This window comes from Chenopodium album, chromosome 4 (assembly GCF_948465745.1).
Source record: "Chenopodium album chromosome 4, dcCheAlbu1.1, whole genome shotgun sequence".
Taxonomy (NCBI): domain Eukaryota; kingdom Viridiplantae; phylum Streptophyta; class Magnoliopsida; order Caryophyllales; family Amaranthaceae; genus Chenopodium; species Chenopodium album.
This window is the reverse complement of record NC_137837.1, coordinates 22,813,272-22,827,419: the sequence shown is the minus strand read 5'-3', so window position 1 is coordinate 22,827,419 and position 14,148 is coordinate 22,813,272. Positions and strand designations below refer to the sequence as shown.

Here is a 14,148-nt window from a genome sequence, read left to right as displayed (position 1 = left end):
CAGTGCAGTAGGGGCCTGAAAAACTGGATTCATAGAAGCGACGAGGAAAAGGTGACCCTGTCTCTATGGATTGAATCAGGGAGAGGATCAAGTTCCCTTCAGCTTCATCAGTAGTTACCATGAAAGCATCGTGAAGGGGGTCCAAGTTCACCATGTTTGGGGGGACTCGAATTCTCAGAGAATGGAGAGAAAATGGACAGATCTAGAGAGAGAAAGTGCAGAAGACGAATGAACAGGAAGAGAGAGAGTGAAGAAAAATTAAGAACAAGGATTCTTCTGGAGAATTCTCCAGATGAAATAGAGAAACCCAGCCATCACAATTAATTTTGGGTGGTTGGGATGAGTAATAAATGAGGGGAGGTGGGAGGGTTTCTAATTTAATATGGAGGGAGTAGTTAGTTTACTGATTTTAGATTATGTGTTAGTAATTAGGATTAAAGTAAAGTAAGGATAAATTAATGGGAAAAAAATAAGTTAAGTAAGGGTAAAATTGTAATTTCCAGGTTTTTTGTATACCAAAAATCTATAGTAATATATAAAGTGAAAGGGGGTTTTGGGTGATAAATTTCACTTTTCCAAAATACCCCTTTCATCTTTTATAATTTTCAAAAGACTACCATAATTTAAAAAATATAACTACCATTTAAAAAAAAAAAACAAAAAAACAAAAAACAAAAAAAATACCACCCTTTAATTTATTTTACTTTAAATTTTTTTTTTGAGGGATATCATATTTTGCATGAACATTATAATGTACTCATATCTTACATTTTAACCTCTATGATTTCATCAATTTATAAACCTACTGATATTTTTTTTTTATTAGAATAAGGTAGATAATATTTTAGGAAAAAGAAAGAGAATCGAGTCATGCATATTAATTTCTTATGTTGCACACGCAATTTGCGTGTGTCTCATATCTTGTAGAAATAAAACAGAATGTTGCACATAACCCTGATCATCCCGAAATGGCAAAAGTTGCAGAAAACATTTAACGGAGATAATATATATTTAGATAAAAGTCCTAATATCAAAAGATAATATTTTATATTTAATTAATTTAAATTTAAAAATCTCATTCGTCAATTTTGCTTACGTGTCATTTGAATTATTTAATCTTAAAATATTTTAATTATCTCTTATTTAATTGGCTTCTACTAAAATTTATAATATATATATATATATATATATATATATATATATATATATATATATATATATATATATATATACTAGTTTGGTGCCCCGTGCGATGCCCGGGTATTTATTGAATTTAAGATAATTTTTATTTACATTATGTAGTAGGTACGTAATAAAAACTAATAGTAATATTTTGAATAAAATTATAATTCAATTTAATATTGGTATTTTATCGAAAATAAAACAATAAACTAACAATTTTATCCTAAAATTCTATCCAAATAGAATTCTAAACTAACTTTTTTTATCTTATGAAGTTTATTTTAATCTATTCAACGTGGCGCGACACTTGGCGTTCCGGCGAAAAGTTGGAACGCCAAGTGTCGTTGTCTCGTGACCTGCCTAAAAGTTTAGCTTTATATATTAGTTATATGATTAGATTGGAATTATTAAAAGTAAATGGCCCAAATTTAAGATTTAAAAAAAAAAAACAATTTTTCCAAAAAAAAAAAACAAAAAAAAAAAAAAATCAATACAAGGGAAGAGAAGGATTTGTAATATTTAGAGTTTGGACTTTGGAGCCCATTTAGTTTAGGATAAAGCAACCTCAACAATTGCAAAAGATACTGAATTTCCTCTCTTTTCAAATCCCATAACCAACTCTACCTCTTCTCTATCTCAGTTTCCTGGTAAGTCCTTCTCTATCCACTCTTTTTCCCTTCACCCTCCAACATTTGCTCCATTTTTCTAGCTATCAATTTATAATTCATGATACCTGCAATTTATTCTAGATTAATTTCTGGGTTCATTAATTTATGTATTGTTCTTGGATTTTTCTTTTTATCTTTTGAATTTATATCAAGTTTCATAATTCATATGTTCGACTGTATGCTATCGCCCAAGTGGGTTTTCTTTCATATTAATAGTTAGCACTATAGAGTTGAGCAAAGGGCGTGTTCGGCAATAGCTTTTTGAGTAATTTTAGTGTTTTAACCAAGTTTTAGCTACTTAAACTATTACAAATTGAAAGATAGATTTACCTACAGTAACTAGGGAGTAGGGCAATGGTGTTATTAAATTATCTTCTTTTTCTAAACAATGTTGATGTTGCAATTGCAGTAGTTATTGTTTGTTCAGTAGACAATAATTGTATGTGGTAATGATAATGAGTTTTTATGTGATTTTGCTAAAAAAATTGTATGCTAATGTTCAAAGTAATACTTAATACCATTACAGCCATTTGTTATAGCCCTATGTAATAGGTGATTAGGTGTCAATGTGTCATAGTGTTTAGTTGTTTGCTTTTTGAATTTGGTTTGGCTTTACCACATTAATCATTACCTAATTATGTATACTTCCTTCGTTTCGTAATACTTGCTACAAGCTGACTTTATTATTCACTCATCAAAAGTCGACTTATTGCATGTATTGAGAAACAAATGAAGTATAAGGAGTGTCTTAGAGGAGATGGGGTGGGTAGAGTGTGGTTAGACGTATGTAACATTGAGGATTTTGAGAGAAAACCGTGTAATTAGACATTGGTAGTCTACTTATTGTCTATTGAAACCTTAATAGCTGAATAATGACGTATTTGTAAACATATCATAGAGATGGGTATTTTGCTAACATCTAACTGATGGCATACTTTCCAATCTTCCTAATGTGTAATTCTCACTGAGCTGAGAATGACTGTAATGTCCAACATGAACTGCTCCTTGTTCGATTCGCCTCACTCTAGTCTTTTGCAACTCTATAGAGCTCCATAGTTGTGTTACACACTGTGGAATTCCCATGGAGCTTCCTGAAACACGTCTAAATCATATACGCGTTCAAACTTCAACTGGAAAAAGTTTGAAAGGGTCCTATTTTGGGTCACTAGTAATGAGAAAAAAGGATATTGAATTAATATTCCAGGCTATGCAATGCTTTTCAGTTTTCAGTTTCATACACTTGTACTTTGGAGTTTTACTTCAGGTAGTATATGCTGCATGGCATATTCTAATTCATCACTTGATGATCGGAAACAAGATTTTTGACTGTAGAGGTCAAAGTGTTGCATATGCTACCACTATAAAATATATAGTATATACTTCGTATAAAACATGGCATCTGATCTCTTTCTTGGTTCTTCTTAATATTCACAGGAATGGCTGCCACACAGCTTACAAGTACTTCATCTCTAACTATCAAAAATTTACCCTTGTTCGAAGGCCTTCGCTCTTCTTCTGGAATTTCAAAGATCAATGTTTCTGTTGCATATCCTAGTTCTACTTCAAGGTCATTCCGTGGTTTGGCTGTTAATGCTGCCTCTGTAACCTCAAACAAGGTTAGTGTATGACCTTGTATATAGTCAATATTTTCCTCTTAACCAGATAAAACCTTGATGTGATTCATTTGTCACCTTATCTGTGGACAGTATACATCAGTTAAGCCACTGGGAGATAGAGTTTTAGTAAAAACAAAGATTATTGAGGAGAAGACCACTAGTGGAATTTTTCTTCCTACAGGTGCACAAAAAAAACCTCAATCAGGGGAAGTTGTTGCCATCGGTTCAGGCAAGAAAGTTGGGGATAAAAATCTGCCAGTTGCCGTCAAGGTTGATGCTTCTATGCTTTAATATGCAGATCCCATATTAGCTTGTTGACTGTGAATTGTGATTAACCAATTCTATATATATTTTTTTCTGTAGACTGGCGCCGAAGTTGTATATTCCAAGTACACAGGTACTGAAATAGAAGTGGAAGGATTAAGTCATCTGATACTCAAAGAAGATGATATAATTGGCATTCTAGAGACTGATGATGTTAAGGACCTCAAGCCTTTAAATGATCGCCTGTTGATTAAGGTTTGTAGTCTTGGCAAACAACACCTTTAATGCTAAATACAAATTCATTTGGCACGGTATTACTGATTTGCATTTGTATAACATGGACAGGTTGCTGAGGTTGAGAATAAGACTGCTGGAGGATTGTTGCTGGCAGAGTCAACTAAGGAGAAGCCTTCATTTGGCACGGTATATGTCCTGCTTGAACTATAATAAATGATTGCCAATTGACAATTTTCACTCTTATTGATAATTATTATAATAGTGCAATCTGTCATAATTTGGACATAATACCATGAAATGTTGGACGGTATTTAGAATCTTCAATTGACTCATCATACTTGCCTGCCTTTATTGACTTGACAGGTAGTTGCAACAGGTCCTGGTTCTTTAGACGAAGAGGGAAATAGGACTCCACTCCCTGTTTCTCCAGGAAATACAGTTTTGTACTCCAAATATGCCGGAAATGATTTGCAGGGTGCTGATGGCTCTGACTACATTGCATTGAGAGCATCGGATGTGATGGCTGTGCTATCTTAGATCGCCTCATACCTTATAACTTTTTCTGTCAGTTATAGATTTAATCTTTGTAGCTCATTCTGCCTCACCTTAAGATTTCAGGGCTCTTATGTTAAGCAAATTGATATTGCTAGCAAAACCATTCATCAGAATAAAACATTGCTTTAGTACATTTTTGTAGGTTATGATGAGTTGAATGTGTTATTAAATTTCTACATTCAGTAAAGGCTGTCACTAACAAGCTTTGCTTGGATGTTGAAAATTTAAATTTATATGTGCTTTACTTACCTATTTTACATATTTTCTACGGAGTCGAATGTTCATTTACGACAGTTAAAATAGATGTATGCAATATAGAGCCTAATAGTTTGCTTATAAAAAATGGACAAATTTAAACTTACAACACTAATGGGTTTGTGAAATTACTTACCTTGGAAAATTTGAATTATTTGACTATGGATTTGAAGGATAAGTTAAGACGGTTTTAATACAAGTATTTCATTATTTACAAGAATATGATAGACACAGGTTAATTAAGCCATTCTTTTGAATATATTCACTTTAACTTAGTTCGCTCTGCTTAGTTCAGTATCTTTAAATCAACTCGTTTCTGCTCAAAAGAACAAGGCAAGAGTGCCACATTAACAGCACTAGGTTAAATTTTTTTACTCCACTAACCAATGACTAAGCACATCAATGGCCATATATTTATCAGAAACGCTTTCTAATATATGTATTAGGATAGATACACGCAAAGTAATCTTTTGTCTTAAATAAGTACTCCATACTTATTAGTTATTATATTCACATTTTATTAAATAATATTCCTGTTTAAAACACAAAAAAAAAAATTTAAAAAAAATTAAAAAAAAATGGAAAGGTAATACCAAAAAAGTGAAATAAATTAAGGGAAGGAATAGAAATTGATGGTAATGTAAGCAAATGAAATTAAGAATAAAAATATAATGGAGGATAAAGAATGTACTAAACATATCCAATTAATCCAACAAATCTAAATCTAATCAATTCCTCCTGGAACTCTACTATCATAAAATCATAATGCAACTTTAAGGTATAAACTGATAAATAGAGAAGCAGTGAACATGAAAATGCATGGCCCTCCATTCGCAGCAGCCGATACAGATCTGAAAAATAAAAAACAAAAAGGGAATCATAATCTTACTAAGGAAATCCATAATTCAATAAAGAAAGAAAAAAAGAAAAAATAAATAATAAAATGATGAAAATTCTTTTTAGTTTTTAGCCAAATCAATGATTCAATGACATGTATTCTAGGTGAGTATAGTCTACAGGAGTAGTAAAGCTGGTTTACCTAGTGACGAGTGACACCGTTTGGAGTCCAAAGCCTAAGGGGAAGAGAGGGTCATAATGTGGATCCCCGCTGTTCATTGGGAGCTGATCTACAGTCTTAAACCAAGTTCTGGCCAACTTTCCAGTGAATTCGTGGTCACCAAACAAAACATCAGCCACTCCCTGACCTTCTGTCCCAGGCAACCATGCTGCCACTAAGGCGTGGATTGTATTCATGTAAGGTTCAATGACAAGAGGCCGGCCAGATATGATTATAACAACACACTGCACAGCCCCACAGACATTGTTAATGACAGTTGGGCCAGGATCAGCCATCGTGAGGTTCTCACTGTCTCCAGCAGTTTCTGCATAAGGGGGCTCCCCCACGACAACAATAGCATAATCAAAATTGTTGGACTTTACAAAGTCTTCAGTAGGATTTTCCTGGAATACCAGCTCGGTGCTTGGATCAATTGCAGATTTTACGGCACTAAGGATGGTTGTTCCTGATCATTTAAAGACCAAATTCCATTAATACTGTAGAATATGTCAATACAACCAAACACCAAGAAAACTAATGTGTCACTAGGTACACTACCACATCACTTTCATGGGAAAAATTACTGGGTAGTTGTCGGTGTAGGTGTATGTATTTCTTAATTAATGCACCAAGATAGGAAGGTAAGATATACCTCTTGTGGATTTGTTGTCAGTGAATCCTTGCCAATTAATTGTCCATCCTCCACATTGATAACCCAGATTATCAGCATACTCACCAGCAACTAGTACCTTTGATGCTCGTTTGGGAAGGGGAAGCACCGGAGCTTGTCCGGGTTTACCATTTTTCAGTAGAACAAGTGATTTTCTCACCGCTTCTCTAGCCAAATCCCTGTGGGGCTGCACATGTGAGGATTTTGTCATTACCCATGTAATACATCATAAGCTCAATTGCAAATGGAAATGAATTGGTATCACATGTGATTTAAGATTAGTAAACAAAGTTTTCTAACATTATCACTGAGAGAACAGAAGGGGAAAAGTTATACACGTTCGGGTAGGGTGAGGAGGATAAATGAGGAAAGCAAAAGGAGGCTGATTTATCCATAAATTGCATGTTTGACTGACCTCACTTCCCAGCTCCTTTGTAAGACTGGGATCACCAAAAGGGTTCTCAAAAAGGCCCATTGTGAACTTGACAAACAAGATCCTCGATACAGCATCATCAATACGCTCCATAGGGATCTCGTTGCTTTTCACTAGTTGTGTTAGATCACTTATGAACACATTGAAATCATATGGAACCATGATCTGTCACTCAACAAGCACAAATAAATTTGAAATATCATTAACTGGGGCTTCTCAATCTAACAACAACAATATATTTGCTAATAATTTCATGAAAACTTCAGGACAATGCAAAATGCAAAGACGCCAACCATGTCTATGCCAGCTTGAATCCCAGCCAACACTGAGTATGTATAGTTGGCACCAGGCGGTGTAGTAATCCGATCAATTCCTTGCCAATCTGAGATGACAAAACCCTAATGACAACAAAAAAACAAATCCTGCAATTAGTATCAATGGCTATGATAAGAGAACAAAAACCTTCATGACACAAGTTCATACACAAATGGTCACATTACGAATGCATGCATATAGATCACCATGACAGCAGTCACAGCACCTAGTGTAAATGTTATAGAAATTGAGTAGAGTTATTATTTTGATAATTGATTAGTAAAACTTGAACTAGCAGATCACATGCCCAAGCTTATATTGTTCAATAATGATTAAGAGTAAATAAGTATGCAATATTAAAACAGTTCTAGGACCTTGGGCAAATTAGACAATTTCAAAAATACTTTTCATCCCTACCAAATGTCATTTTCATTTACGAATCAACACTCTAATATATTTCCAAAACCTAAACCCAGTGTGTGATTAGTGATAACTGAAATGGCAGGGAATAGTGAATTTAATTGACTGCAAAAGTCAAATTGTCCTTGTCTCTTTGACATATTGTTAATCTCTCACTAAAGCAGGTGCTAAGAATATAAATTATAAACATTATAACATTATAGCTAAGTATACAAAATTTGGACAACAGAAAAACTTTGACACTGATTTCAGCATGACTTTACTGCCATGTATACAAACATTTGGGCAATCAATCATAATTTTGTTATACATGTAGCTCAAAACAGCAGCTGCTTTTATCTACTTTGAAGTAGAGCAAGAAATTCTAATGTTCTTTTAAGGAAATTGAAAACAGATACCACATACGAGAATAAAATAAATACATATTGGTCTACAAGAAGATTCTATAGATTTTTCTTTTCTTAATTAGTCAATTGTCAGTACAAAGATTTTTGGGTCTAGTTGAAACTTCAATTGCATGTTAACAGACTTTTGAAATTGGGTTACAAATTTTATTTTATGGAAATATTTAATCCAGATCTTCTTAACTGTAATGCACACAAGAGCATCCTCTTTGATAAAATGAGAACAGAATAGATTATAAGACCAAAGCTTAGTTAATTTTATCAGCAATATTACCTTGAATTTCATGGTATTTTTCAGAAATCCCGTGATTAAATCACGATTTGCATGCATCTTTACTCCATTCCAGCTGGAGTATGAAACCATAACTGTTGAAACACCTTTGATAATAGAATCAGAGTACGCAGGCATATGAATGCTAAGCAATCCATGCATGTCAGTCAAAGTGTTGTTTTCATTAATTCCTCTAGTCGTCCCTCCATCTCCAACAAAATGCTTTGCACAAGCAGCAACTTTGTCCCTGAATATGTTATCAAAAAATAGAGAGAAAACGCAAGAGTGAGAGGGAGAGAAGAAGGCAAGGACCAAGGGAAAACGGCACTGTTATTCCTTACTATATGTCTCTTTTCTCATTGTACTTATTGGAGGACTGCAGCATTTTCTCTCTCTGCAGTTAATACTTTCTAATTTATATGATCTTTTATTTATTCAAATAATTTAGGATTAAGGAGAAAAAAGGCACAGCTGAAATTTTCTCAAGTTAATTAAAGCAAAGGCAATTATAGATGAAAGCATGAAACCATTCCTTTTTTCTTTTTTTTTGGTTGGGGATAACTCAAAATCTCAAACCCCTCAATTTGAAATTCAAACTGCCCCCTCCATTTTGCTACATTTACAAGGTATAGGTAACATCTCACTTTGATTATCCTTCATTGCACAGAAAGAGATCAAGTGCACCCAGTTTGGAGAAATTATTTCCAGCTATGCCTAGTCATCACCAATCTACAATTTTTCATCATTGATATCTTCATGTAAGTTATTAAATACGAGTAAATAAGCTTATATGGTTGTATACTTGTTTCCAACAGTGGCAATTCAAATCAGATGAGCCACTTATTGATCATGGTCAACATGCTATATCCTTACTTCATTATCATTTTAACCAAGGCCTCCTATAATGCACAATTTTTTATTTTCACTTGTTTTTAAGACCGCACAAATTATTTCTTATTTGTTTCATTCACATCATTCCTTGTCTTCTACTTTCTTAAATCATAACATGAGATCCAGCCTTGGTTGCTTAGATTTCATCTCCATTATAAAATAGAGAAATAACAAAACATGTTACTCCCTCCGTTTCAATATGATAGTCCCATATAGAGTCAATCAATAAGAAAAGAATAATATTTGGAATCTAACATTAAAGTACAAAGATTGTTCATAATTTTATTTTTTATTTTTTTTTTTTTGAAAGATTGTTCATAATTAGTTTTGCCTTTTTTTATTTTTTTTATTTTTTTTGAAAAGAATTAGCCATAATTGCATAATTCATGGGTAAGATTTCCTTACTTAGAGTCATGTCATCAATCAACAATCAATTAATTTAACCAATTAGAATTTAATATGTATAAAATAGGAAATCAAAACTAAGTTAAAAATGGAATATATTTAATATGGGTATATCTTTTTGAAACGCCTAAAATAGTATATGAGACTAACATTATGAAATAGAGGGATTACTATTTTCTCTACTTTTTAAGTTTTGACACTTAAAAATGCATCAACAGAAGAACACTCCTCATTTGTATTCCATTCGCCAATGAATAGTCTTTTATATTAGAAAGTTACCATAATTGAAGGGTTCAAAATAGATTCATACTTTCCTCCGACGTAAGGAATGCCCTTTCGTGATGCAGGAGGTTCTCCTTGCAAACCATAGATGATTTCTGTCATATCCTGGACAATCTTGTGATCCTCACTGTAACTTTCATAACAACGACCCCATCTTGGATCTCTACAAACCTAAGGGAACATGAAAAGGCAATTGAGCAAATGTGGAGAAATAAACATTTATAATATTGCTCAAACCCAATATGCAATAATTAAAAGTATTTACCGCTATACAAGGAGCAAATGTGTACGGAATCCCAGTGGCTCTAACTTCAAGAGCTGTTGCAGCACCAATCCTCTTCACAAGGTCAGGGTCCCTATACACCACATGTTATGGTAATCCACAGAATTGAAAAAAGAAAAGAGAAAGAACAGATGCCTCTTCTGCAAAATTAAGAAATTGCTTATGGAAGGAAATAATTGGATATCCTCCTATGTGGAAGTGAACAATTGGAAGGACTAAACTGCAGCACAAGAATACTGCTATAAATCAACTTTATGCTGATCAAATAGGACTTCTTAATACTACTTATAATGGCTGTGGATATAGTAGTAGGTGTAACAAGCCCATGGCTATAGAGTTTTATCTTGTGTATATAGATAGATAGTTGAACACTACAGAGTATTTATTTTATAGTTATGGGTGTAATTACAAAGGAATAAATTAAGTTCAAAAAATCAGAATTAAGAGGAAGGGAGAAGTATAAGATAGGAATCGGATTCAATATATCTTACAAGAAAATGCATACTAAAAGTAGAAATGCACTTGCCTGGTAGCACCAAGACCAACATTATGTGGGAACATTGTTGCATTATATACATTATTGTGTCCATGGACAGCATCGATTCCATATATCATAGGTATTCCGAGACGGCTAGTCAAGGCGGATTTCTGAAATCCATCAACCATATCCATCCAATCTTTAGCAGTAGCCTGTGGCAAAGGTGTACTGCCACCACCACTCAAGACACTCCCTACAGCATTCCAACTATTATCAGTTCTCATAGGACAATGTTCATCATGTTGATTATATTAGGTGTATCTAATAAAATCTTCAATAACAATTGAGGCTTAAACAAATCATAGCAACTTGCGTATATGACCAAGGAAAACAAAGCCAGCAATTCATTCCAACAAGTATACATAGGTCATAGGTGATACTTCTATAACAGGCTGACCTTATAAGCGACTAACAATAGCATTCAGTAATTATGGTATAAAGTAACAGGAGGTCCAAAGATTCTACTACCATAGGTAATCAGTTACTGAAACCCATAAACACATTATAACAATATCATTATAGCCTATCAAATGGTGTTAAAATGATATGTTTATCACAGTTCCATAGATTTAATTATGGTGCAGCATAATTGGAATGATAATTTCTTTACTATAGCTGCAAAATATCAGAGCTTGAAAAAAAAAAATTAAAAAAAAAAAAAAAAAAAAAAAAAAAAAAAACTTAATCTCAAAATACCCCGAAACATGAGACAATGCTTCCAACTTAACTCTAAAAATATACTTAACACCCCGAAACATGAGACAATGCTTCCAACTAATCTCACCATGACTCCACTGGATAAATTGCCTCTATAAGGTAAGTAAACAGCAAAGTGCAAGCTCAAACAGAAAAGGCCATATCAGGATTTTGGCCTTTATTCAGCTACTTATGGAAAGTTTACCATAATTACTAAACGAAAACAGAACAAACATTTGAAGATAACATTTGAGACCCAATATAGAAACATTTTCAAATTAAAGCCAACTCTCTGCAAAGAGTAGCAATATGAATCCCATGTGTGAATCCATTTTACATATAAAATTATAAACCATAAGAAACATTTTGAATATGATGCAACTAGTTCAAGCATTTATTTACCAATAGAGTAAGTCTTCATTACTTCAGGAGTTGCCTTCGTTCGATCTATCTGAGTCATCTGACCAATCTTCTCATCCAAAGTCATTCTGCCCAAAAGATCCTTGACTCGAGCTGAAGCTGATTGTTTCGGATCCTTATATAAAACATACTCTGTATCTGCTGAAGTTCTCCAACAGCATAGTAACACAATGTTAACCACTAGCCAAACTACCAACCTCGACATGTTGAATCCCAATGCTCTACGTAATGCTTCAAAACAAAATACCCAATATAGAATCAGTTTGATGCCATGATAAGAACAAAAAACTAATTAAAATACCGCGAAAATGGGGTTGATTTCCTGTCTTTGTTACAACATTTGATATTAATATAAGTGTATAACACAACCTTGTAAAAAGAATCAAAAATTTCCTACCAATTCGAACCTCGTAATAAGACACAAAGTAGATGGAGTTGGAAGGAAGAAAAGTAACAATTGCACCCTTTTATAATTCACAAAGCATTCATATTTCATACATAGTTTTTATAGTCAAGAAAGACCCTACCATTCAATTATCAAATGTTCTTTTCTTTCTACACCCATTAATCCAATACCATTAAAAAGCTACTTTACAAGATAATCCATCTTAAGAAGTATTAATCCAAAGATACCCTTTTCTTTTCTTTCCTTCAAATTCAAAAGTACCCCTTATTTTAATTATGAGATTTTGATTAACATTTGATTCCCATCAACCCCCCACCCAAATAATTTAATTAAAAAATTAAATAGGAATATTTAAGAACCAGCATTCTAGAAAGTAAATCAAACTTCATATCATAAATAAAAAAGAAAAAAAAAACATAAATAAATTATTCAATATAAATAACCCAACATTAGCAAATCAATTATAGAACACACAAAACTAGATCAACTAGTAATAAAAATAAAAAATAAAAAATAAAAAAAAAACAAGTTCAAATCCAAAAACTAAATAAATTGAAGTTAAAGCTATTAAAAAGGTACCTTTTGGGTGATATTATGAATATTGAACATATTCAAATAGCTTAAAAAGTGGAAAGATTTAACCTTTTAGCATTTACCCAATAACAAAAACTTGCATAAAATTACCTGAGATTTGAGAGGAAGAAAATGAGATGGTTTGAGTTTGCGATATTAGGCAGAACAGAAGTGGTAGCAGTGGAGAAGTAGACTAGTGGGAGAGTAGACTGCCCAATAAAGGGGTGTATGAGAGATGCTTTTTCAGTGTTTATTTTTGGTCTGTTGGATTTTTTTATCTTTCTATAAATATAATTGATAAAGTGTCTGAGCATTGTTGTGGCGGTGAATTTTCATTTTCAATTATTTGTTTTCAATTTTTGAAAACTAATTTTTTTTTTTTTTTTTTTGAAAGAAAGATTTGAAAACTATAAGTTATTGGAGGAGGAGGATTAGGTTAATCACATACCTAAACGTTTTATGTTTATAAACAAAAATTTGTAAATTGCAGCTATTTAAAGTTATTATTGTTTTGTAAATTAGAGTCATTTTAAAAAAAAATGCAAATTGCAGCCCAAAAGTTTTTATAAATTGTAAATTGCAGCCTGATTCTACTTTTTTTTATCGGTTTACATGTCGATAAATATTCGGTTAAGGTTTTAGGGGCCATTTTAGGTCTTAAGCAACCGAATAGAGCTAGGGAATAGAAAAAAAATAACGTAAGTGTCTCGTTTTGCGTATAAAAAATGTATCGATTTGTGGACAACTATTTTTTTTGCTGTAAAATCGAAGTACTTACTTTACGGAGTATTTTTTTTGCTAATTTCGAACTCAATAAGAACCTTTATAAATAAATGGTTCCTAAAACCTTAAATGAAAATTTTTCAACACCTTAACCGATGGAAAAGTTGAATCAGACTACAATTTACAATTTTTCAACACCTTAACCGATGAAAAAGTTGAATCAAACTGCAATTTGAAAAAAAAATGGCTACAATTTGCAAAATACTACGTACTAAGTTTAAGGGTCTATACACATGTATTGAACTGAATATAATTGAACTGAATTGATTGGAGCTGAACTAAACTAAATTGAAATGAGTAGAGCTGAAATAAATATTTTATGAGAGAAGGAAATTAAGAGCTGAACCGAACTGAACTTATTGGAACTGAACTAAAGTGAACTGAAATTAAGATGAAGTGTACAGGCCCTAAATGTCAGCAATTTGCAACTTTTCCTTATTTTTAATGAATTTTGATTTTTTAACAGTATAAATAGCTGAAATTGGTTTTAAACACCCCAAGAAAAAAAAATTGTTTTAACATTA

The 14,148-nt window shown here is 32.7% G+C and overlaps 2 protein-coding genes across 3 annotated transcripts; one reads left to right on the top strand and one right to left on the bottom strand.

Annotated features, from left to right (window-relative positions):
* Positions 1–1,713: 1,713 nt before the first annotated feature.
* LOC145629039 (20 kDa chaperonin, chloroplastic) lies at positions 1,714–4,709 on the top strand. The gene is made up of 6 exons (XM_081681513.1): positions 1,714–1,829; positions 3,285–3,466; positions 3,557–3,736; positions 3,830–3,985; positions 4,076–4,153; positions 4,331–4,709. The coding sequence occupies exons 2-6, from the start codon at positions 3,287–3,289 to the stop codon at positions 4,502–4,504; spliced, it is 768 nt and encodes a 255-aa protein (XP_081537639.1). The 5' UTR covers positions 1,714–1,829; positions 3,285–3,286; the 3' UTR covers positions 4,505–4,709.
* A 649-nt stretch (positions 4,710–5,358) lies between these two features.
* Positions 5,359–13,112, bottom strand: LOC145629038 (uncharacterized). Of its 2 annotated transcripts, none has more exons than XM_081681511.1 (11): positions 12,953–13,112; positions 11,845–12,093; positions 10,735–10,939; positions 10,191–10,281; positions 9,954–10,096; positions 8,351–8,594; positions 7,231–7,335; positions 6,920–7,102; positions 6,487–6,691; positions 5,817–6,300; positions 5,359–5,628 (listed from the first exon to the last, which is right to left on the bottom strand). In XM_081681511.1, the coding sequence occupies exons 2-11, from the start codon at positions 12,065–12,067 to the stop codon at positions 5,538–5,540; spliced, it is 1,974 nt and encodes a 657-aa protein (XP_081537637.1). In that variant the 5' UTR covers positions 12,068–12,093; positions 12,953–13,112; the 3' UTR covers positions 5,359–5,537. The 2 variants fall into 2 exon arrangements, with proteins under 2 accessions (XP_081537637.1, XP_081537638.1); XM_081681512.1 differs by having other exon boundaries at positions 12,848–12,988.
* Positions 13,113–14,148: the final 1,036 nt, after the last annotated feature.

Bases quoted from the DNA above. Each gene is read 5' to 3' on its own strand.
- LOC145629039 (XM_081681513.1), top strand. From the start codon at position 3,287: ATGGCTGCCACACAGCTTACAAGTACTTCATCTCTAACTATCAAAAAT. The intron at 3,467-3,556 runs GTTAGTGTATGA...ATCTGTGGACAG, and splicing joins CCTCTGTAACCTCAAACAAG to TATACATCAGTTAAGCCACT. The intron at 4,154-4,330 runs GTATATGTCCTG...TTGACTTGACAG, and splicing joins AGAAGCCTTCATTTGGCACG to GTAGTTGCAACAGGTCCTGG.
- LOC145629038 (XM_081681511.1), bottom strand. From the start codon at position 12,067: ATGTCGAGGTTGGTAGTTTGGCTAGTGGTTAACATTGTGTTACTATGC. The intron at 10,282-10,734 runs GCAAGTGCATTT...TGTGGTGTATAG, and splicing joins GTTGGTCTTGGTGCTACCAG to GGACCCTGACCTTGTGAAGA. The intron at 6,301-6,486 runs GTATATCTTACC...TTAAATGATCAG, and splicing joins TGACAACAAATCCACAAGAG to GAACAACCATCCTTAGTGCC.